The sequence below is a fragment of the Oryzias melastigma genome, linkage group LG19 (assembly GCF_002922805.2).
Source record: "Oryzias melastigma strain HK-1 linkage group LG19, ASM292280v2, whole genome shotgun sequence".
Taxonomy (NCBI): Eukaryota; Metazoa; Chordata; class Actinopteri; order Beloniformes; family Adrianichthyidae; genus Oryzias; species Oryzias melastigma.
This window is the reverse complement of record NC_050530.1, coordinates 12,637,021-12,659,294: the sequence shown is the minus strand read 5'-3', so window position 1 is coordinate 12,659,294 and position 22,274 is coordinate 12,637,021. Positions and strand designations below refer to the sequence as shown.

Sequence of the window (22,274 nt, the reverse complement as noted above, 5' to 3'; positions counted from 1 at the left end):
TAGTAACTTTTCTGGTCTGTGTCTCAAGTTTGGAAATTGATCTGAATACCAACTACAGACAAATACATGTTTGTAGAAGATATTTTCTTGCAAAATTTGAGTTCTACAAAAGAAAAACATGTTCATATGTTTATATTAGGACATTCCATTACCTTGCAATATTTCTTGCATCATGATTTTCAGATAATGACATACATCACAATAACTTCTTTTGTTTTGGTCTCCAGAGTATCAGCAGTGATGTGACTTGTTCTGTGCAGAGTCCGTGATTTTCTACACCGAACTTCATGATTATCCAATCAAGTGGAGAGAACTATGTATTCAGAAATTCATTGAACCTTAATCTTGTGTTTCTGCTTCTCCTTCCTCTGACTTTTTGATTGAATGAAAGCCTGGTAAGTTACCGCCCTCCTGGAGGTGTAGGTTGGCGTTTTTGTTCCTCAGTTCTTTTCTCCACCTCAGTCAGGTGTATTTGGTGGGAATATATTTATCGCACTCATATTTTATTTATTAGATTGTTTTTGGTCTTACTTTCTCTATGCATCATTTATCATTTCATTGGCTTTTGCATTTATATCTTAATTAAAAGATGACGGCATGGTTTGTGAGCAGTGAATATCAAATAAATGAAAAATGTCCCCTAAAGGTGCTTATAGGTTGGTGATTATACCAGAAATGGTCCTTTCAAAGTACAATAGTAAAAATACAACTAACACACACGTTTTATGCTATGTACACATTAGAGATGTGATCAAGAACGTTCCTTGAATGTGGTTTTAGCATATGATGTTCAGACTGAGCTATCACTACTCGAAACCCGATACTAGCATGTATTCACACTTGGAAGAGGTTTGCTGAAGCTGTGAAAATCTTGTGAATCTTGCTCCAGGCTTTTTCTTTCACAGCTCTTTTCCAAAACATGTGAAAGACGTGGTGTCATAGAATTCCAGCTGGGTACAAATCGGAATTATGACTTTCTCCTACGTGATTGATTAACGATTGGCATGTCTGTGAATTTAAAAGGACACTCTAGACCTCTTGCCTAGCAGCTCCAGACTCATCAATGTTCTGCCAATATTTTCACTGTATTATCTTTGGATATGTCAATTTCATCTCAGTCTGGTCTCTCTGACTTTATCTCCAAACCCTCTAATATGTCCTCAGCATCTTCATCTCCAGAGATACCTCTGCTACTGTCTGTAGGCCCAACACCACAGTTTTCTACACCTTCTTTTCATGTGAGCTGAAACTCTTTTATCACACCTGACACTTTTTTCCACCAATTCTAACCTGCCTGCACTCGCCTCTTTCCCACCCTCTGCATAACTCTGGACCCTAGATACTTCAAATCCTCCTTCTTTATATTCTTCTCCCAATAACCTCACTTTTCCACTTGGGTCGTCTAAATTCATTCCTCTCCTTCCCAGGGAAAACCTCCACCTCTCTAGCTTCTCCTCCACCTGTTCCCTGCTCTTGCTAGAAATTACAATATCATCTGCAAACATCAGAGTCCATGGGGATTCCTGTCTAACCTCATCTGTCAGTCTGTCCATCAGCATTGCAAACAGGAAGGGGCTCAGAGTTGGTCCCTCACACCATGATATGTATCTTTTTGTGTCCAGTCACATATTGGGTTCATCTAATGTCGATCAAATTGCATTAAAAGATATATGTAAATATATTTACGTACTAACCTACAAGTTTAAGTATTAAAGATTTGGTTAAAAATGGTCATTCCAAACACAGTTCTATTTAGATTAAATACACATGTAAAACATTTTCAGGTTACCCCACTGACACAGGAAAAGAGTTGTTGGAATCACAGCTTTTTAAATTGCAGAAGTCTTTTTCTGCAACTCCTGTATTCTGACACCCAAGGACTCTTCTGAAGAATGGTTTTCTTCTTTTGTGACTCTTAACAGACCTTGACTGCAGCTGTCCCTGGTGTTTTGTTTGTGTCTTCAGTTTGTCCTTGGCAAGTGAAACTCAGCTTGATCGGGTCGAGAGACGATTGATTTGGCCTTTACACACAGCTTTTTCCCTTTCTCCGTGTTCTTCATCCCTCTGGGTTACTTCCTCAGTATGTTTTAAGTCATTGTCCATCTGTTCTGGGAGGCAACATCCAATTATCTATTCCAAATTTGTCTTAAACTGAGCAGCACATGTTTGTACACTTTGCAGTTCATTCAGCTGCTTCTGAGTCGTCTTACATTCATCAGTGTTCTTTTTTTTTTGTTTACCTGAAAAAGATTTATAGATATTTTCATAACAAAGTAAAAACAATTATAAATTTAGGCCTTGCTTTCAGTGCTGACAACTCTGTTATAAAGGATGTCTGTTTTACTAATCGCAAAAGGATTTTTAAATTATGAAATTGCAGGAAGCTTATTAAAAATACATCAGTCTGATGCCATGGTTTTAATCGTTCTCCTTCCTGCAAGTTCTGACTTTGTTATTGTCTCCAGTCCAAATTTTAAACATTTCAAAGCTTTGTTTTCCTATTCCTGTTAATTTAGGCCAATTACATTTTATTACAGTGTCCAAAATTCATGCAAAGAAAAAGGAATAAGATAAATATTTTGTCATGATTTTCAAAGAGAGAAAATGCAGAAGCATTTAAAGTCTATAATTCTAATTAAAGCAAAGACTTTTAACAAGAACCCTTGAATCAAAACATTTTATGTGCCAAAAAACGTACAGAAAAGAGCTGAGGAATCATTATTGTGTGAATACTTACTAATTATTCACACAATTATATAACCTTGTTGGACATCTTTTTTTTCAGTTTCTAAATAATAGACTTGATTCTGCCTTTTCTTAAAGTTTCAAACGTGTAAAGGGGTGCCTTCATTTGCAGGAATACAGCTTTGTTTCCCTGTTGTGAACTTTTTAACTTAATTTCAAAAGAAAGTTCTTGGAACTTTTAGATTTTTTGATGAAAATGACCTTTTTGAGAAATTTCTTTTCTGTTCACCTCCAAAAATTCCCCACTGAGGTCACAAAGGGTCATTTTTCAGAGTAGATAGAAGAGACAGAGCTGTTTAACTCTTCTAGGTTATAGTGCTGGTTCTGACACAGATTATCACATTTTTTTTAATTAACCCTCTTGAATTTGGAGTAAGCATCAAGAGCCATGAACCTTTGTGGTCACCTTCGTTAACTTCAAGTACCTTGCACTTAAAATTAATTTTCGTTTTACATGCTTTCATCTGAGCAGAATCTCTCTCATTTCAGTCTCTCTTCACTTTTATGCTGATGACACACTATTATACATTCTTCTAACAAAAAAATATATAATTCAAATGATTTGATTCTCTACTAAAGCTTAATATCTCAGAAAATATTTTAACATGAACATATTTTAATGCTTTACATGATCCTCATTGATGTATTAGTTATATCATATGTTTAAATCAAGAAATGTTGCAGACCCACTCCGATGGAATTTTTGTTTTTGGTGTTTTTAAAATGTTTTTTTTCTGATGATGACAGATATATATAAAAAAATTAAGATTAAAAATAGATTCCTGAGTATAATTTTATTCAAATTATTGTGCATCAGGAATATGGACTGATTTTTGTGCCACCATTTTCCGAAATAAAGTCACAATTGTGTTTTAAGATTAAAACTTCCTAATTTGCAAATTAACAAGTTTAAATTTCCTTCGGGATTAATAAAGCTTTTCTTAAAAAAATATTTGCTTTCAAAACCTTTTTAAAAAATATGTTTGCATTTGCAACACAAATATTTTTAGAAGCATTGTCTGTCCTCTTGCTTTCTTCTTATCTTTCATTTTGAGATTTTGCAAATTTTTAAATTTTATTCGTAAAATTAGCATTACCTGTGTTGATACAGACAAAAACATGTGGTTTAACAAAATAATGTGTTTTTGGCGTAGAAAATAGTATGTTCTAGAAAACGATGCATGTTTCAGAAGACCACTGGGAACGCTTTTAAAATAGATTACTGGATGAAGAAAGCTAGGTCTTCAAAGTGTTATTAAAATTTTGTTTTAAAGTCATATTTGTGAAGTAAAATTAGTCCAATCCTTTGCCCTGAAGAACTTCTAATCAAGTCATTTCTCACTTGTTCTGATCTAGAATATCAATCCATAAATGTATCCACACATTTCTATGGCTGGTTCCAAAGTAGGAATTCAAGCAATTATAAACTTCTTGGTTTAATTTTGCGACTAGTTTGAAACGCACACATTCTGCTTTTTGTGGTTTTAGCACATAATCTAGCATAATTTCCATTCTGGCTTCCTTATTCTGACTCGTCAAAGATGGTTACTTAACTCTTATCCAGTCTCGTACTCAAATTAAGCTAAAATGTCTGAAAAACACGTGTTTTAACGTGTCATTAAGGTGCATTGTCCAGTTTCTTTTCAAAGCTTGACCTGACCTTTTATTTTCTTTTTGCCAGCCATGATCAGTGATGTGTCTGCCTGCAGAGGAGAAGATATATCCTGGTTTTACTGTTTTTTGTTTTTTCTCTGCTTGGATGGTGCGAAAGGTTGATGCTGAAAGGATCATTTATCACCGCTGTTTGCTGCAGGAATCCAGGTACATCAGTGTGAGTGGGGCCATTCTTAGGTTGTACCAAATCAATCAGCAGCATTTTCTTTACTTTATGCAGTTTAGTTATGTTTTTGACTAATATTTAAATATCTTGGTGAACAGCATTTAAATTGCTGCACTTTAAATTTCTAAAATTAGAAAATCAAAATTCTGATGAGAACTTTGAAGTACTTTAAATGCATAGGATAAATTTAGTAAATGTAGATTGAAATGAATAAACGATTAAAACAATTTTACTAAATTTTTGTTTTAGTTTTATAAATTTTAACTTAAAGTGAAATACACTTAAAATTTTCAATTTTCTGTGACGTACGTAATGTTGTAAAAAATAATAATAATAAAAACATTTTAAACTTGTTTTTTTTCAATATATCAATATTAAAAGTTATTTAGCTCTATAGGAAAGAGAATTTGAGAAATATATTGATTTTGTTGTCTTGTATTTTTGATAAAATATAGATCAATAAAAACAGTTTTATGAAATTTATATAAATACCTGTTCTTTTTTTTTAAATTGTGATCTAGATATTTTTTTTAATTCAATTTTGGCAAGTAAAAATTACAATCCAGCAATTGCTTGTTGCCTAGTGATCAAAAAATCTGATTTAGGGATGTGGTAAATAAATACTGGAATCTTGCTTCTAAGAATCTAAAGTTAAAACCAAATTTGATTTAATTTAGAAGGTTTAAAGATAAACTGAATCAGCTGTTTAATAAACTGAAGAAGTACTCTTTACATAGATGGGTCCTAAAAAGTAACAGTTCACTTTTAATCCTTTTAACCCATTTATATCATGTTCTAGGATGCATTTCTAAAATCTCCTTTCTCATTTGTAATTACAAAACCTTCCTTAACCCTGAATAACCTAAGAAAAATGTTTTTCTGAGGTTTTGAAATTAATTTGACCTTTTTTATTTGTCTATACTGCATGCCAGCAATTAACTAAAACAAGTAAAACTAAAAATATATATATATATATTTTTTTTACTTCCGGAAATTAAGCCTATTAAAACCCATTATACTGTATATAGCTTGGTCTATCATTTATCATTCCATTAGAGGCATTAGAAGGGCATTTCCTGATCATTTCAATATGGCTGCCTCCATGAAATCTTTTGCCGGGAAAATGTTTTGCTAATTTTCAAAACTATATGGTAAGAATAACTCTAATTTTTTTAATTTAGAAACTGCTGTACTGAAAGAATGAAAAAATGTTCATAATTATTTTATTATAATTCAGCTATATAATTAAAAAAATGTGTGTCTTATTTGAGACAGTGGGTAAATAATGTTTCTTTTTTTTCTGAACTCTCATGTCCATATTTTCACATGAACAAAACATACAAATCACCAAACATATTATAATTGATAATATCTATATCATAAAAACTGATTTTTGTGAATTTCAGCAAAGGGTTTATTAGCATTTTAATAAAAAAGAGTTTTTAGGCAATTCTTTGATGTCTTTACAGGGTTAAGAAAGCAATGCTAGCGTTCTGTAAATCCACATATGATTCCGTACCATTCAGAGGACTTCACTTGTCAAAGCCTTTTCTTTAAGCTGTCAAAGGTGTTGGTTCTTGTTTGGAACCAACACCTTGCATTCTCAGTATAGAAGAGAACTGCTGTCAGAATGACTGTAGAAAATGTTTTTGTGTGCCTTTCCTGCGCCGCTCATCAGACCGAGACTGTCATCTGGAGTGCTCTTTATCCCATCTCCCAACGAAGATGCAGACAAGTGGGGGGCACGGCCTCATCAAGTGTGCAGATGAAAAGAACAGCATGTCATTTGTGTAGCAAAAGAAAAAAAAAATGACTATAAACACACAGCTGCATTTTTGCCTGTCACGGGAAGAGAGAGCCATGGCACGACGAGAGAAAGTGGGCTCTGGGGTTTAATAATAACAAACAGTCGCTGGTTTGCTTTGGGGAGAATAGATTGGGGGAATTGGGGTCGGAGTTGTAACAGCGCTCTATCAAAGAATGTTTGGAGGTTTAAGAAGAACCGAGGAAGGTCAACAGCGTCCAACACCCTGCCAGAAACTCCAAGGTCCTGAACTTCTATATAGGAAACTTGATCAAACTCTGGGGAATTTTTTTATCTTAAGTTCTATCAATAACATTTATACTGTGAACAGTTTACACATTTAAAACTGGATTTTTTGTTATTAATGTGAACTGAACTGTTGATATGGTGTTTCAGCTGCTATCATAGAAATATTTAAAAATATTGTTTTTAATTTTTTTAGGAAGAATATAACTTGTGTGTTTGTGTTCACTTAAATCCAACAAATAATACATCAAAGTTTAAAAACAACAGTTTTAAATTAGAATTATATATATAAAGCTAATTGAATCACCATTTTCTCTTAATACAGACATCATACATTTTATTGAGGAATCTGATTGGACAGTTTATATCTTCAATAACTTGAGATCAAGAAAAAATATCATGAAGCAAGAAGATGTTAGTGGAGCAAGAATGGTTATTCTGACAAAGTGAATGACTGAGTGATAGCTAGTTATTTCTCAATGGAAGTCTATGGGATTTTGGCTTAATGGAACCATCGGGGGCTTCCTGTTTGAACGTAGGGGAGGAGGGGGTCACTTAGTCCAGTTCTCATGTACAGTCAGTGGTTGTGCTACAATATAGCTATCATAAAATAGTAAAAATTCCTTTTTTTCTACAGAAATCTGAATTAGAAGTGGTTATAACAGTTAAGTTTAAAAAGATTCGTAGGAAACTTAACAAATATCTATAAGATAATCATAATTTTTTACTTGTGTTAAGAGAATCCATAATTATTTAATGGTTGGTTGATAAAAATATTAGAGTTCAACTAAACCTGTTGAATATTTCAAAACAAGGAGCTGAATCTAATTTATCATGTTGCACATTTTAGCATTTTCGTGTTATGGATTTGTGTATGGTTGTTTGGATTATTTAGTGATTACCAAATCTTTTTGTTTAGACATGTTTTTTGGTGTGTGTGTGGGTTGGATCACAGTTTGTGTCCTCAGATACTTCAGTTTTTTGGCAGATATGAGGATTTATCTAAACTCAGTGTGAAAAAACACATGATAACTACAGCCACTAGATACATCACAATTAAGTGTAAAATACAGCTTATGATTACTTAGCCTACAATTAGTTTTCGTTCATTTTTACCAAAGCAAATATTTTTTATTGTACAGTACTTCATTTTTTAAGAAAAAAGCTTAGCTTAATTGTTGCATTGTGGGATATATCATTAAACAATATTCAGCAGAAGAAATTTTGGGATTTTTGCATAAAAAAATGGAAATAAAAAAAAGAAAGATTGAAAACTTGTTTTTCTTTCCTCAAATCCCAGCCATAGTTCCTCATGAAAATTAAATAATTCCATTACAAATGAATAATCTCATGGCAGCAATAAATTTGCTCTGGGTCCCTTTGATCAATATTCATTCATCTTTATTTATATTCCTTTGTTGTTGTGTTATAGCGCTAGCTGAACTGAACCCGTCATGCATGTCTTTACATACCAGGAGCAAAATACATATATATTTTTTTCCAAAACAGAGTTCTAAACTAATTTCCTCTTTACTGCTTCTTGCTCACCAAACTGTATCTCATTTCAGCTGCACATCATCCCACAAATCCAATATGCGGTCCTCCAAGCTAGCACTGATTTTATTGAGGCAATATAAATTACACAAGCCTTCCTTATGCCGAGCAGCAGAACCGACGGTGACCGTAGCCAAAACTCAGCTTTATGAAGACCCGTGTTTACGCTCTCCTTTATTGAATATATAAATAAGACTTTGAGTCACTTTTACCACTCCCTCAATACTCCTGTTGCTCTTATAACTTTCTAGCTAACGAGAGTCGCCTACTCTCAGCATGTAAAGTCACGCCGCCCTCCTGCTTTAACTAATACCTCAACGGGCGTGTGGAAAAGAAATGAGACTGTTTCCATCGATATAATCCAATTTACAGGCAGGAATTAAACCTCACAGCACAGAAACAAAACTCTTATTTACAAGCAGACTTTAAAGACTCTGAATGATTGTCCAATTTGTATATGTGTGTTAGCCTTGGAAATGACCACCTCTTCCTGACGCTTCCCTGTTTTCCCGTCTTTGTTTGTTTATAATCTCCTCCCCGTCTGCTTCTCATCATCACGCCGGAGCGAGACGCAGAGTGCTGAGCTGGTCACCTCTTGCTCTCTGCTATCAGCTCTGAATGGCTTTGTGATGAACTCCAGAATGGTGCTTTCCGCAGAGAATTAGCAGAGCAAAGCTCAGCTGGGGAGCTGCGTGCCTGGTCTGGGTTATTAACGCCGGATAAAAAGCAGACTCAGCAATTTGAAGGGATGACTCACAATTAGGAGAGGAATGAAGGAAACTGGCATCTGTTGAAAGTGTGGAACGAGTGTATTCCTCCGAGTTTTTGTGTGCGTTGTAAATGCGATTCAAAACAGGGAAAGTTGCAAAATCAAAACATACCATTCATCATGCTCGGGGCACAGCTTTCCTCAAATGTTATTACATCATCCCCAAATTAAATGTGTTTCCCCCCGCTGTTAGAGAACAGTGGATGAAACAAGACTGAAAGGAAAATAAATTAAAAAGCAAAAACGTTTGATTTGAAATGTTTGCACTGAAACAAATGGTGACACAACCCCTGCTGTTTTAGAGCAGCAAAAGCACTTCCCACTGCAGGAAACTGATTATAGGATCCAGTGTCCTTTCCCTAGTGCCTCACCAATGATTTTGACACCTCAGATGTATACTTCTACCTCAGTTTGGGGTTTGAATTAGAAATGTGCACCTTTTTTATCAAATATAAAGATTAGTTATTCTCAAAACTGGAATTTCTGGGTCCAATTTACAACAAATACAACCGTGCAATGGGGGGATGTCGACAGAATCTTTAAGATTTCATGTCACTGCCTGATTTTTTTTTTAGATTCAAAATCCAGATTGGCATATACCCCAAATTTATATAACCCTGACCTACCGGCTTGCAGGTGGCACTTGATATGGACAGCCACCATTTGAAGACATCGTCCAATGAGAGCTGCTGCCGGGTGGCAATACTGGCTGCCTGGGGCTGCCCAGCTGTCGCCTGATGTCAACTTTTAAAACAAAATCGTCAGGTCTCCGTAAAATTTTAACTTTTTCCTAAAACCTTTTCAGTTTTAGGAAAATTCGACTGCCACCTCCTGATTACAACCTGTCAAATTTGCTTAAAATCTTGAATTTAGATCGTCGTATGGTGGCATAACTTAGCATTAAAGGTAAAAAAAAAATAATACAATATGTTTAATAAAACTAAATTAGATAACAATCTGGATCTGTTAACTTTAGCAAATCATATTGGTATCGGCAGATTCTCAAAACCAAAACCTGATTGCAGTGTCCTACTTATGTTTTACCACACAAGAAAAACCCTATTTTTCCTCTTATTTCTCTTTATAAAGATGGTTGTATGCTCACCATGTCAGTATATCCAGTTGTTACATGTGACAGATAAATGCTTTCTTTATGTGCCAACTCACTATAGGTCTGCAATTTCCCATCAATTGCAGGGTTGCTGCAATGTGAGGTTGTGTTTTCATGTATTTTATAATGGCAGAGCAGGATTAAAAGCAAGGAAGGCATTCATTACTTTTAATGGCTTATATGAAATAATAAATAAAAAAAAGGGTTTCTGACATTTACCAAACGTTGTGAGGATTTTGGAGAAAATCCCTGCCTCGAGTCTCCTTCGCTCACGCGTATGGTATTCATATTTTCTTTTACAGGTTTGGGCAAAAGGGTTCAGGGTGGATCAACAGCAAAGCAGAAACATTATGGGACTACAGTGCCTCTTCAACTTGTTGGACAAGAATGGAAGCCGGTGAGCCAACTCCAATCCCAGGTGGGGAATAGCAGCTCAAACACTAAAACATCAGTATTACACGGGTTCAGTTGATGTGATATATTGCTCCATTGTGTTCAGGCTAAAGAAAATAGATCCATGTGTACATTTACAAATCCTAATAAAGCTGTAGCATTGTATAGCTTATAAATACAAATGCCATGATTTGTAATTTATTGAAAACCATTATTTTTAACTGAAAATAGTACAAAAAAAATTAAATATTCCAACTTTTATCTAACTGAAGCTGTGAGCGCAAAGAAATAATAGAAATTTAAAGGTGGACCCTTAAGCTATACATTTGCTGCCCTCGGCAACACATGTTCAAGCGACCACTTTCAATGAAATTTAACGCGTCACTATGCAAATTTCTCCAATTGTTGCTCTTGCTCTATACAAAAGGCATCCCCATCGAATGCATGTTGTAAGTTAAGCAAGTGTACATAGTTTCAAAAGTGCAGAAAGAAACAATGTAGAAGTATGTGACCTTTTAACTTTGTCGTTATGATTATTTTTGAACTTCACTACATCAATATTTGATGGTGACCTGGAGGTCCAGTTTGCTTTTTATCAATTTGTGGAGTAATCTTATAAAAAATTAACATTGAGGGTAAGAAAACAACCCACTGACAAATGCTGCAATACTTTGGCTGGCAGAGAGTTCACAAATGAAGCAATCAAGTAAAGATATGCTTGAAATGTCTTACTAACAGACAAACAAACTAATCAAAAGGTCTGCATGGAAATGCATTAAAAGAACTTGGCACACTTGGTATCGATGTTCTCTCCCTTGACTGTTTCCTTCTGCTTGTTTCTTAAAGACGAACATCTTATGTATACCAAAAGCATTTTGAAATTAAAATAGGATGAATGAGACCCTGGAAAGTTGAGCAGTTCAAGTCTCATTTCCAGGATGAAAGAGAAAGTTGTCTTTTTTCTTTACTTGAACAAATGTACTCTCAAGTTCCCAAATGCATACCGTAGTGATAAAAGTGCTGGAAAAGAATAGATAATAAAACAACTTAATAAGCAATCCCCTGCTCCAATTTTTGAAAACATGCATCTTCAAAGTAAAAACTTGCACTAAACAAGTGCAGCATTAGAAATCCTTGTGCTATTTACAGTAAAATAGTTTATAAAACTGTTATATAATGATTCTCCTGCGGGTTTCTGTACGTTTTTTGACACGTAAAAACTCAATCACACTTTCAACGATTTCTTGGTATCAAAACTTTTAGCTCATTCAGGACTTTACTGCTTGTACTTTTCATAAACTTTATAGTTTTTGAAGTATTGAGCAAAATATTAAATGAATGAGATATTCCTAAAATTCTTCAAAAACTTTGTGCCATTTTAAACCTGTGAAGTTCTGCATACTTTTAGCTGCTAGACACAAGATTCAAACGTTAAATCTTCAGCAACTACTGCGTTTTTGTGTCGTAATTTAGCATTTATCTTTTATTTTAGCAACATGCTAGCTGTTTTAGGCTAATGTAGACATTTTTTAAGTTATTTAAGCTAATTTGCAGTTTAGCTAATATTCTAGAAATATGCTAAAATATTGGCAAAATTAGACAGTTTCCCATTAGTTTTTTAGGCTAATTTGTATTTTAGCTAATATTTTAAGCATTGCGCAATGCTTATTGTTTTGGCAAAATTAGACATTTTCTTCAGTTTTTTAGGCTAATTTTGAAGTTATGCTAATATTTTAGCAATGTGCTAGCTGTTTTGGCTAATTTAGACATTTTTCCCATTTTTTAGGATAATTTGGAGTTTAGCTAATGTTTTAGCATCATGCTAACTGTTTTGGTTAATTTAGATATTTTTCCAGTTTTTTAGAACAGTTTTAAGTTTAGCTAATATTTTAACATTATGCTATCTGTTTTTGCTAATTTAGATATTTTTCCAGATTTTTTAGAATAATTTGGAGTTTAACTAATATTTTAACAATCAGCTGTTTTATACACGTCACACTCCACCACCTGGTGACGACTCTGATGAAGACGGATGCTCTCCGTCGAAACATATCAGGCATGAAACAATCATGTGTCTGATAACAATAATTAAATCAGTTAATAATAATACAGACACTATGAATTTTATGGCATTAATTGTGCTAGCTGTTTTTTCAAAATTAGACATTTTTTCTTTTTTTTCAAATTTGGCAATTAGCTATTATTTTAGCATTTTCAGCTATCAGCTTTAGCATCTTCAACAGCCTCATTTAACTTACAGCATTCACACTAGCATTATTGCAGGTAATGCTGTATGTCTAGTCTGTATATCATTTCATTTATCCACTGTTAAGATAAAATGGTGAATAAATTAAGAACTTTTAAAAAATACATTTTTGTTAATTTTTGTTTTAAATTTGTCAGTTATGTTCAATTACTTCCTGAGGACTTTTTTCCGGTCAAGGTGGCTGCTGTTTCTTTGAATAAAAAAATAAACAAAAACAAACAAAAAGCCTAAAACTAGTAAATAGAAGGAATAAAACCTGAATTTGTTAGTGTTATGGTCCCAAAGTGTATAAATAAGAAATGGATGGCTGCCAGGGTGGTACAAAAGAAACAGCCTGAGCTTCCAGGTTGTGTTATTGTCTCACTTCAGTTGGGAATAACTTTGTTTTTGACTCAAACAAGCAGATGAGGCATCATAAGGTTTGTTAAGAGTGGGATTATCCAAAAACAACAAAGCAAAATCTCTGATGAGTGGATTTAAAAAATAAAAAAAAGAGTAAAATTAAGTGCCGCAAAAAAACAAAGAAAAAGCAATAGTTTGTGAAAATTTTACATGTATTAGTCTCGTTGCCGTTATGGAAACCTATTAGGATGGAAAGCAGCTGAAGGAAAAGTCTAAAAATGATCCTGCCTGAAAGCTGAAGCTTTCAGAGTCTTTCATGATACATTCGATATTCTTCTTTTCCACGGGGTTTGATGAATGACTTAACCCAGAGCGGTGTGATGTACATGTGTCAAATGCATTTTTGATAGCTCAGAATGTTGTAAAAGTCAGACACGGCAGGATTTTTCCTTTTTTTTTTTTCCAAGAGTTTCTCAGCCAACATAAGCTGCAGTACATGAGAGAGACGCTGTGCAAAAAGCATCTGTGGAACAGCACGGCTGACAGAAGTGATATATTTGACGCAGCACCACTTCATGAGTCTAACAGAGACGCATGATCTCAGTGACTCAGGGCTGCGAAGGCTCATGGCTTTCTGCAGGGTTAATGTAAATGGGAAAAGCTAATCCTCTCAGTCTTTTGTTTTTAAGATACAAAGCAGCTTCACGTCAGTGGAAGGCAGTTATACTGAATGCTTGGGTGGCTCAGTCAGAAGTTGAAAAGTGATCCTGAACAAAATTTACTCACACACTGAGGTGATTAGGAACTAATCAGAGGCAGCGTCATTTGGAATTTTGTTACTTTTATTCATTTTCAGGATCCAAATCCCTTCATTTAAAGTGGTGGAATATTTCTTATATGTGTTTTTGGTGTTTTTAACATCAATTGTATCAATAGTAATGATATCCATTATTTTATCCTAACTTTTTTCTGTTTTTTTAGTTCAGCTATAACAACCCAGGCTATTAATCCACTCGGATTAAAAAAAAAAAAGTGTTTTTTTTGTGTTTTTATGGCATTTTTTGTCATGATGGAGGACGTATATTTAAGCAATTAAGTCTAAAATTTAATTTCTGAGTATTTCTTTATTCAAATCATTGTGAATCAAGAGCAGATGAAAAAATGTTGTTTCAAAAAGTGTGATGTGCCACTTACTACGGCAAGCCGCAAGCTCCTGCTCTGATCCATTCTGAGGGAGCAGCTTGTAGACAGGCTGAATCGCTCTGAAATTGCTCGCCATTTTTGTTACAACTAGGGCTGTCAACGCTAATGCGTTATCGTACACAATTAATTGAAAAAATTTAATCATTTGTTATTTAATTAATATTTATTAACACAAATAATTACATTTCGCAAAACAACCGTCTTTTGCTTTGCATCAGATGGTATAGGCTTCCACGGCATGCATTAATTTCTGATAATGCGCACTTTGTCGGGCATTATCCCACTTATAACATGGGGACTTACAAAGAAAAAATGAATAAACAACCAATTTTTAGTACCTTGTTCTTGTTAGTTTTCAGTTTAGATCGTCTTTTCACAAAAAGTGGTCTATTTGATTCATAGTGCTACCCATTGTCACGATAATGCAATAACGAACCGCTGAGCTGGCACTGACCTAAACTGCAGTGGGCAAAGGAAATCGATTTATATTCTGAACGTCTCAATATGATAAAATAAAGCATCAGTTCAAGAGAAAGTTCACCTCTTATCGCTTGTTTTTGTACAGATGATGAAGCAAAAGTTTGTTTTAAAGAAACCAGCACAGTGATAGTTCTGGTTTTTAGGTGTGCATCATAGACATATATTGTGCATCCACACCCAGCAGCCAATCAGAATTGATTTTCACCCAGACCATGGTAAGTTAATTTAAAGTTCAGAAACACACTGTTTCTGTTTCTTAAGACAATCAGCATCTTTGCTTTCTTGGAGAAAAACTGCAGGCATAACAGTTTTTAGAGTTCTGCTTCTGTTAGTGTTGCTGTCTTATGCACACAAATTACACTTTTGGCAAATCATAGTTAGCACTTTATAAATGTAAAGATTTCAGACAATAAAATCGAAGGACAAATTTTCTCTCTCGCCTGTTTCCTTTCAAAATCTACATATTATCATTTTTAAAAAATGTGCCAATCAAAAGATTGTTGAAGTGGAATTTTAAAGTCCTTATAACGTTTTTTTTTTTCTTGCTTTCTCTTCAGAATTACCCTACTTTGCTGAAGGTCCTGGTTGAAGCAGAAGGAGAGCAGCTGCTCCTCAATCTGGAGAAAAACCAGTAAGCATCCCACTAGTCATACTTTGCCTTAAACTCCATCCGAGTGCTTTTTGGAGCACAAATGTTGGACATGTGTGGCTCTCAAGGCCTACAGCAGTTCTCAGTGAAAGGGGAAGGCTGAGTGTTTTCTGTGAGTGTGGGCATGCCAGCGCTTTGTGATCTGAACCAAAGAATTACCACACTTTCGTAACACAACGAGACATTTTACAACTTCTTTTCACTCCGTCTCTTTATTTGATCTGCAAGCACAACATGGGGAGGAGTAGGTTTTGTTTGAGCACAGAAAACACACGGATACTGTCAACAGCGCGTTTATTAGGGGGACCGGCAGCAGAGGAAAGTATTTCAACGAGATTGATCAACAACGCGCTGACACAGATGTAGATCTGACATGATGGAGGCTTATTTGTCATCTTAACATTTTTTTTTTTTACACAATTCCGTGTGGCTCCAGTCTCAGGCAGTCTTGGATTTGAGTGTGCAGCTGAGGAGAATGGGATGTGATTGATGGAGCAATATGTTTTCCATCCAGCTCTGCTGCCACACATGAGCAGCCACGAACAAGAAGAGCTGTCTCTGCGATAGAGAGGGAAACAGAGGGAGCGCGAATGGGTTTTTCATGCCACTCTCAGCCTTGAGTCTCACTTGTTTTCCAGACTTAATATATGTAAATTCCACCTGCAAAATGTGAGACGAAGCTTTCAACACTGGCAACCACAATTTTATGGATAATCTACTTTCAAAATATTTTTATTGGAAATCATACTCATTCTCTCCACTGAATTTTCCTGCTTTGCACAGGTTGGGATTTTGCAAAGCAGGCATGCAGATTGTCTGATTGCAGTGAGTTACAGCAATAATCCATTGCAATAAATGGGAGGATCCGCTGCACAACCGTCGCTAGTGTCCCATCGTATTAACTTAAAGTCTATGAGTGCCATCACACCTGCAGCCAAGAAGAACAAACAGATGATAGAGAGAAGCAACTGCTGTAATGAGCCTGAGTATGGTAGAAATACCTCAGACATATAGACCTCCATGAATTCTAAACACCAATTTGTCTACTGTGAACATCTCCAGCATATCTTGTAGAGAAGAAAAAAAGTGATATCTCTTCAAAATCTTTGTGGAAGCTACTTTATGTACATTTAACAAGGCAAAAAATCACAAATGGATAGGAACTGCAGGAGGCTGTATGTTTATGAGTGTTTGGCATTAGTCAGTCTGCATCAGCCAGGATTTAACCTGCTGTGTTGACATTTAGTGAATGTTCGTGTCTGAGACTGCTGGCAGACTGACTGCAAGCCGCTGATGAAATCCAGTTGTTCAAACACAGGATCTATATAAAGTGAAACAAGTCAAATCTGGATTGAAAGTACCAGCTGGAGGTATAGTGAATTTGCTAATGCGGCTTAGGCTGCGCATAGCGATGAAGGACTGTAGTTTTATACGTGTTACTAACAAGGTTGAGAGTTAGCTTAGCCATAGTGGAGTTTGTTTCAGTGAAATCAGTTTGTTTTTTATGTGGTTCGAACAATGTTTGGGGTTGTAAATATGCTAATGTGGCTAACATGTAGAGGTGTTGGGCTATGTTTTTTTAAATCTGTGTACTAACAAGGTTAAGAGTTAACATAGCCGCAGTAACATTTTTTTTAGTTGCATCCGTCTTTTTTTACATATATGTTTGGAGTTACTGATAAAGTGAAGCCGCTACTGTGGCTAATGTGTAGCGGGTTGCAAAAGATGTCCGGATTTGCAGGTATTTTGAATACTCTAATTTTTTTTACGTTTTACTAACAAGGTTGGGAGTTGGTGATGGGCATCAGTCTGTTTTTTAAGTGTTGTGAACAAACGTTTGGAGTTACAGTTTGGATTTTCTCAGGTTTTTTATTGACGATTGGAGTTGGCATTTAACAAACACAGGCTTTTGGCTACTGGAGTATGATCATATCACTGGTCTGGGCTTTGTTTAAACATCAGATGACTGACAGAAACTGCTGTGCAGGAAATGTCGTATGCTTCTTTATAAGAAAATTATCTATTCACTGCAACAATTAAGCTGCATGCGTTAAAAACAAACAAAAAGACTAATTTAACAAAACACCAAGAAGCAGATTGCTTACAATAAATTGTTTTTAAGTACAACTTCCTGATATTTTCTACTTTCATTTAGACCCAGTATGCACAGCAGGTAAATCGTCTTTACTAAATACACTAATAAACAAAGAGAGCTGCCAGGAAAGCAAACAAAGCACAGCTGGAAATCTAAGATATGAGTGTAACAAGAGGACAAAGATGTGAAAAGCCAAGAACGTTCATAACCTAACACTGGTCTTTGAAGACAAATAAGATTGTAAATTCGGCCTGCTGAAACATGTCAAAAGGTTTTTGTTACATTTTTTTTCTGTTAGGTTAATAATTTGTCATGTTGTGACGGATATAATTAACATTTTAGTGAATTACTGCCAGTATTTTTGCTCTTTCCAGCTTGGTATGTCCCACGCTTTAATTCCCCGATGGTAAGTTTGTTTAATATCAGTTGTAGTCACGACATTTGCAGTGTCTGGAACATGACAGGAACTATTGATGCCCTGAAATGTGCTTTGTGTGTCAGCTTGAAGCATTCTTTGGTGTGTCTGCTTTTTCACATTAAAGGCTGGGAAAGAGCGACAGAAAGCCTCATGCAGTCCTGCAACATCCCTGAACACATTTACAAGGTGGGAGGTGCTGCCTGAATCTAAATGTCAGCCTCTGTCCTCCTGTGAGCCAACTTAAAAATGATGAACTTCTTTTTTTTTGTTTGTTTTTTAGTCACCCATCATCTCATTTGGTCATTTAAAACAATGAAAGGAAACAGAAAATTGGTTTTGCTCTTTTATCGTGCAACAGCTTCATTCACAATCCACCAAATAGCGTCATTAAAAGCCCTGTATGGTTGGCAAAGATCAAGCTTTGGTCCATTATTTAACATTTTTAGAAGTACTGAGAATCTTTTATGTTCTTGATAATGTTGCAGATTGTGTAGCTACTGTCCTGAAACTATGTGTCTGGGTTCAGTCAGGACATGGTGAACAAGCAAAAACAAAGCTTTCTTTTATTGTGCTTTAGTTTTAAAACAAAAACATTTACACAGCTTTAACTAGATGTATATCTACAAACCAGACCAGTAATGAAGTCATGCATAATCAGCTCAAACAAGAAATAATTCTGTCCTGCACAGATCTATTTCATATTCTTTTAGAAGTTCTTCTGTCCTCTTTTGGTTACCTGTATTTTTGACACCTGTTTGAACCGGTTATCTGCATAAAATACACCTGTCCACACCCTTAAACAGCCGGACTGCAATATATCCACCATAAACAACACCAAAGAGCTGTCGGAGAACACCACAAGAGAACCTGGCCCCAAAATGATGGCAGAGAAGAAGTCCTCGCACAAAGTTTGAACGAAGTACACGCTCTTCCCCTAGAAAAACACCAGAACCGGATTAGGGTTTGGAATCTTCTAGTATTGATACGCAAATTTAGCTTCCAGCTACAGTTGCAACATCTCTGCGTCCAGCTAATGATGACTTTAATGTTGTGTTTGGGCACCATTTTGTCTGCAACCAGGTCCCCTCTCGAACACCAGAGACACAATTGTAGAGCTGAACCAGACTGAGATGAACCAATCTACAGTAACTGTTGAAGCAATTATTAGAAAATGGAAGAAAAAAAAGATCAATCTTCTTCCACCTGGAACACCACGAACGATCTCACCTGATGGGGTACAAATGATCCTAAGAACAGTGAGGAAACAGCCCTGAACAACACGGGAGAACTTGTCAATGACTGAAAACGAGCTGGGAACGCGGTAACAAAAGTTACTACAGTAACACACAATACGTCATAGATTCAAACACTCCAGATGTCCCCCTGCTTAAACTAGTACATATCTGGGGCCATCTTAAGTTCTCCAGGGACCTTCTGTATGATCCAGAGGAGAATTGGGAGAATGTCATGCGGTTAGACAAGCCCAAAACAGAAGAGGGATTGAGGATAAAACATGGCTGAATCTTCCAGCATGACAATGAACCCAAACGCTTTCATGGTTCTTGAATGGGCCAGTCAGCTTCTGGACTTCAATCTCCAGTCTATGGAGGGAGTTAAAGGTCAGTGTTGCCCAGCAACTGTCCCAAAACATCTCAGCTCTAGAGAAGAAGACAAATTGGACAATTTGAAGAATCAGTGACTGACAAATACTTTTTTGCCACACTGGATATTTATTTTTGCTCTGAGTCAGCTCTTTTCATGCATTCATGAGTTGCTTAATGGGGAAGGTAAGGGTTTAATATGGATCCTCATCTGACCTTAGCTGATTTATGGTTTTTAAAAGTGATATTAGGACAAGAGATTGAAATGACCTCCTCTCACGTCTTTTTTCAATTGTTATCAGTGAAGATATGTTCTGGATGTGAGATTCTCAGTAGTTTTTGTTTAGATTTTTTATACATGTTTAGCCATAAGCATGAAGGTCATTGAGGGTCACTGCTCATTTGTCTTTTATGCAACAAGACTTAATAATAACAGGCTAAATTGTTCCTATTGGAGCAATCTGCAAACATCTTTTATCTCTCTTGTGTTTGTAAGAACAATACATTTCAGCCAAGGCAGTCCAGACGCATTTCGACCCAGTTTACATATGAGGTTTTGAGGATGTTATTTGACTCCATATCTGTCTGCACCGCTGGGCCTTTGACCTGTTGCACATCTCAGTGAAGATATCCGCATGTTTTAATCAAAACATGGACAGGAAGCAGCCTCTCCTGGGGGAGCAAAGAAATCAAGAAGCCACAATAGAAAACACTTTTTGGACAAAAAAACTCAACTTCCTCAGAAAGGATCCACAAAGATCCACATTTATTGGTTGAAAAGCTAAGAATGCAGCGTTTTTCACTTGTTTTATCAAGTAAAAGACCAAAGTTATCAGTTTTAAAGCTGAAAATATTTGACCTTATTCTCATAGTTGAGTAGTTAAAATAAGATTTCTGTAGTATTGAGCCAGCTTTCCTTCCCACAGTAAGATTTCTTTGTGCAACCAGCTGTGATTTTAAGCTGAAGATGTCTCAAAAACTTAATCTTAAGAAAGTTAAATGACCTTTACTTCAAGAAAAATTGTTTCACTTTCTCACTCAGAAAAAATAATCCTAATAATAAAAAAAATCTTGTCTTGGTGACTGAAATTTGTCTCTGAAAATAAGAATTCTTGAATTTTTCTTACATACTTGTTTGCTTGTTTAAAGAAAATCTGCCAATGAGTTCCTGTTTTTTACAGTTCATTCAAGTCTGCTTGTGTACACGAACACACTTCTCTAAGCATATATTTTTTTTAAGATTTAAAGACATTTTTTTCAAAATAAAACACTAAAGAATTACCATTTTTTTAGGAGGAAAAAGGCCCAAACTAGTGAGTCTGAAGTAATATACTGTATCTGTTCTTCTTTTCCTCCTGTGATCTGGTTACAAATTACAGATGTTTTCCCATGATGACATGCAGTCAGTTGGTCACCTCCAACATCTGTATCCACTATCAACAAATAATTACCTTGTGTTCTGACTAAAAAGCTAAGAAGTCTTTTTTTCCCCACAGAACCCCACAGATTTCACCATGTATATAAATATTTTGAGATAAAACCAACAATTAACTTTGTGAATTCACCGCCAGAGGGGAAAACCATGTTTCTGTGGACATATGTGGTTTTGCTGTCAGAAGGGTTGCAGAAGGTTTAGGTTTAGGCAAAAACTGGAAGAGGCTGGAAACAAATCTGTCGGACGTCTTACTGTCAGCTCACTGGAGGTAATCTGATGGAGGTCGGATGAAGGGATTCAAAGTTGTAAACAGCTCAATCTTTAGAAATGTTGTTGTAGTTGGAGTAAATGTTTGTTTCTTTTATATTCTTCTAAAGACCCACTCTGATGGAAATTGTGTTTTTTAACATGTTCTTGTAACTTTTTTTCCCATGATGGAGGATATGTATATATATATATATATATATATATATATATATATATATATATATATATATATATATACCAGCTCTGTCCTTTTTTTTTGTTTTTGATTCAGTGTCGATTACCTGTGTTAGGTTTTTTTCTCTTTGATATCTGTCTTCAAGCTCAAATGAAAAGTAGTGAGGTGCAAATCACCAAGTAACCATTAGGGCAGTGGTCCTCAACCTGCAGTTTCGGAGCCATTTGCGGCTTTTTTACCTCTCCATAGTGGTCACTTGGCTAAAGAAAAATAAATCAACTGCATTTTTTTTTTCAAGTAAAGGTTACTAAATTAGCATTTTATGTAATTTACATTAGTTACGTTTATGAATTTATGTTTGAGGTGGACCTCGAAGATGCACTAAGGTTTTTACATCAGTGTCTTTTATTTTGAAAGGAAACCATACAGGCTTCTATCAAACATAGAAAATAATTTCACATTTTGAGAAAATGCTAGTTTCTTTTTATATTTCTGGTATTAATCATGCCAAAAAAGAAGCATAATTCATATTTATTATTTTAAAAAACATTATAATGAATCCACAGGAGTATCAAAATAAGATCCTGCAGCTCCTGCTAAGTTTTGATCAGTAGAAAACAAGCCAAATTGCTCTTTTGCTGTTTAGGGTTGCAGACCCCTGCACTAGGGGATTTTTACAGAAGTAACTCAGTCCACATTTGTAACAAAAAGTATGTTTTAAAAAATATTTTTGGCTATTTTTTTATGCTCAAGATGGCTGTTCTAGGATTGAAAATATATTTACCTCACTACTATACCCATTTATTGATTTTATTTTAAATGTTTAAACTCTGGACTTCTGTTACATCCCCCATATTCAATATTCTTTTACACCGCCAATC

The 22,274-nt window shown here is 35.3% G+C and overlaps 1 protein-coding gene across 1 annotated transcript in view; it reads left to right on the top strand.

Moving 5' to 3' along the window:
• Nucleotides 1-22,274, top strand: part of LOC112154517 (disintegrin and metalloproteinase domain-containing protein 12) — a 106,732-nt gene that overhangs the window by 13,969 nt on the left and 70,489 nt on the right. The window contains exons 2-3 of the mRNA XM_024285519.2: nucleotides 10,372-10,487; nucleotides 15,311-15,384. Coding sequence (XP_024141287.1) covers nucleotides 10,372-10,487; nucleotides 15,311-15,384 — 190 coding nt within the window. The remainder of the gene's footprint in view (nucleotides 1-10,371; nucleotides 10,488-15,310; nucleotides 15,385-22,274) is intronic.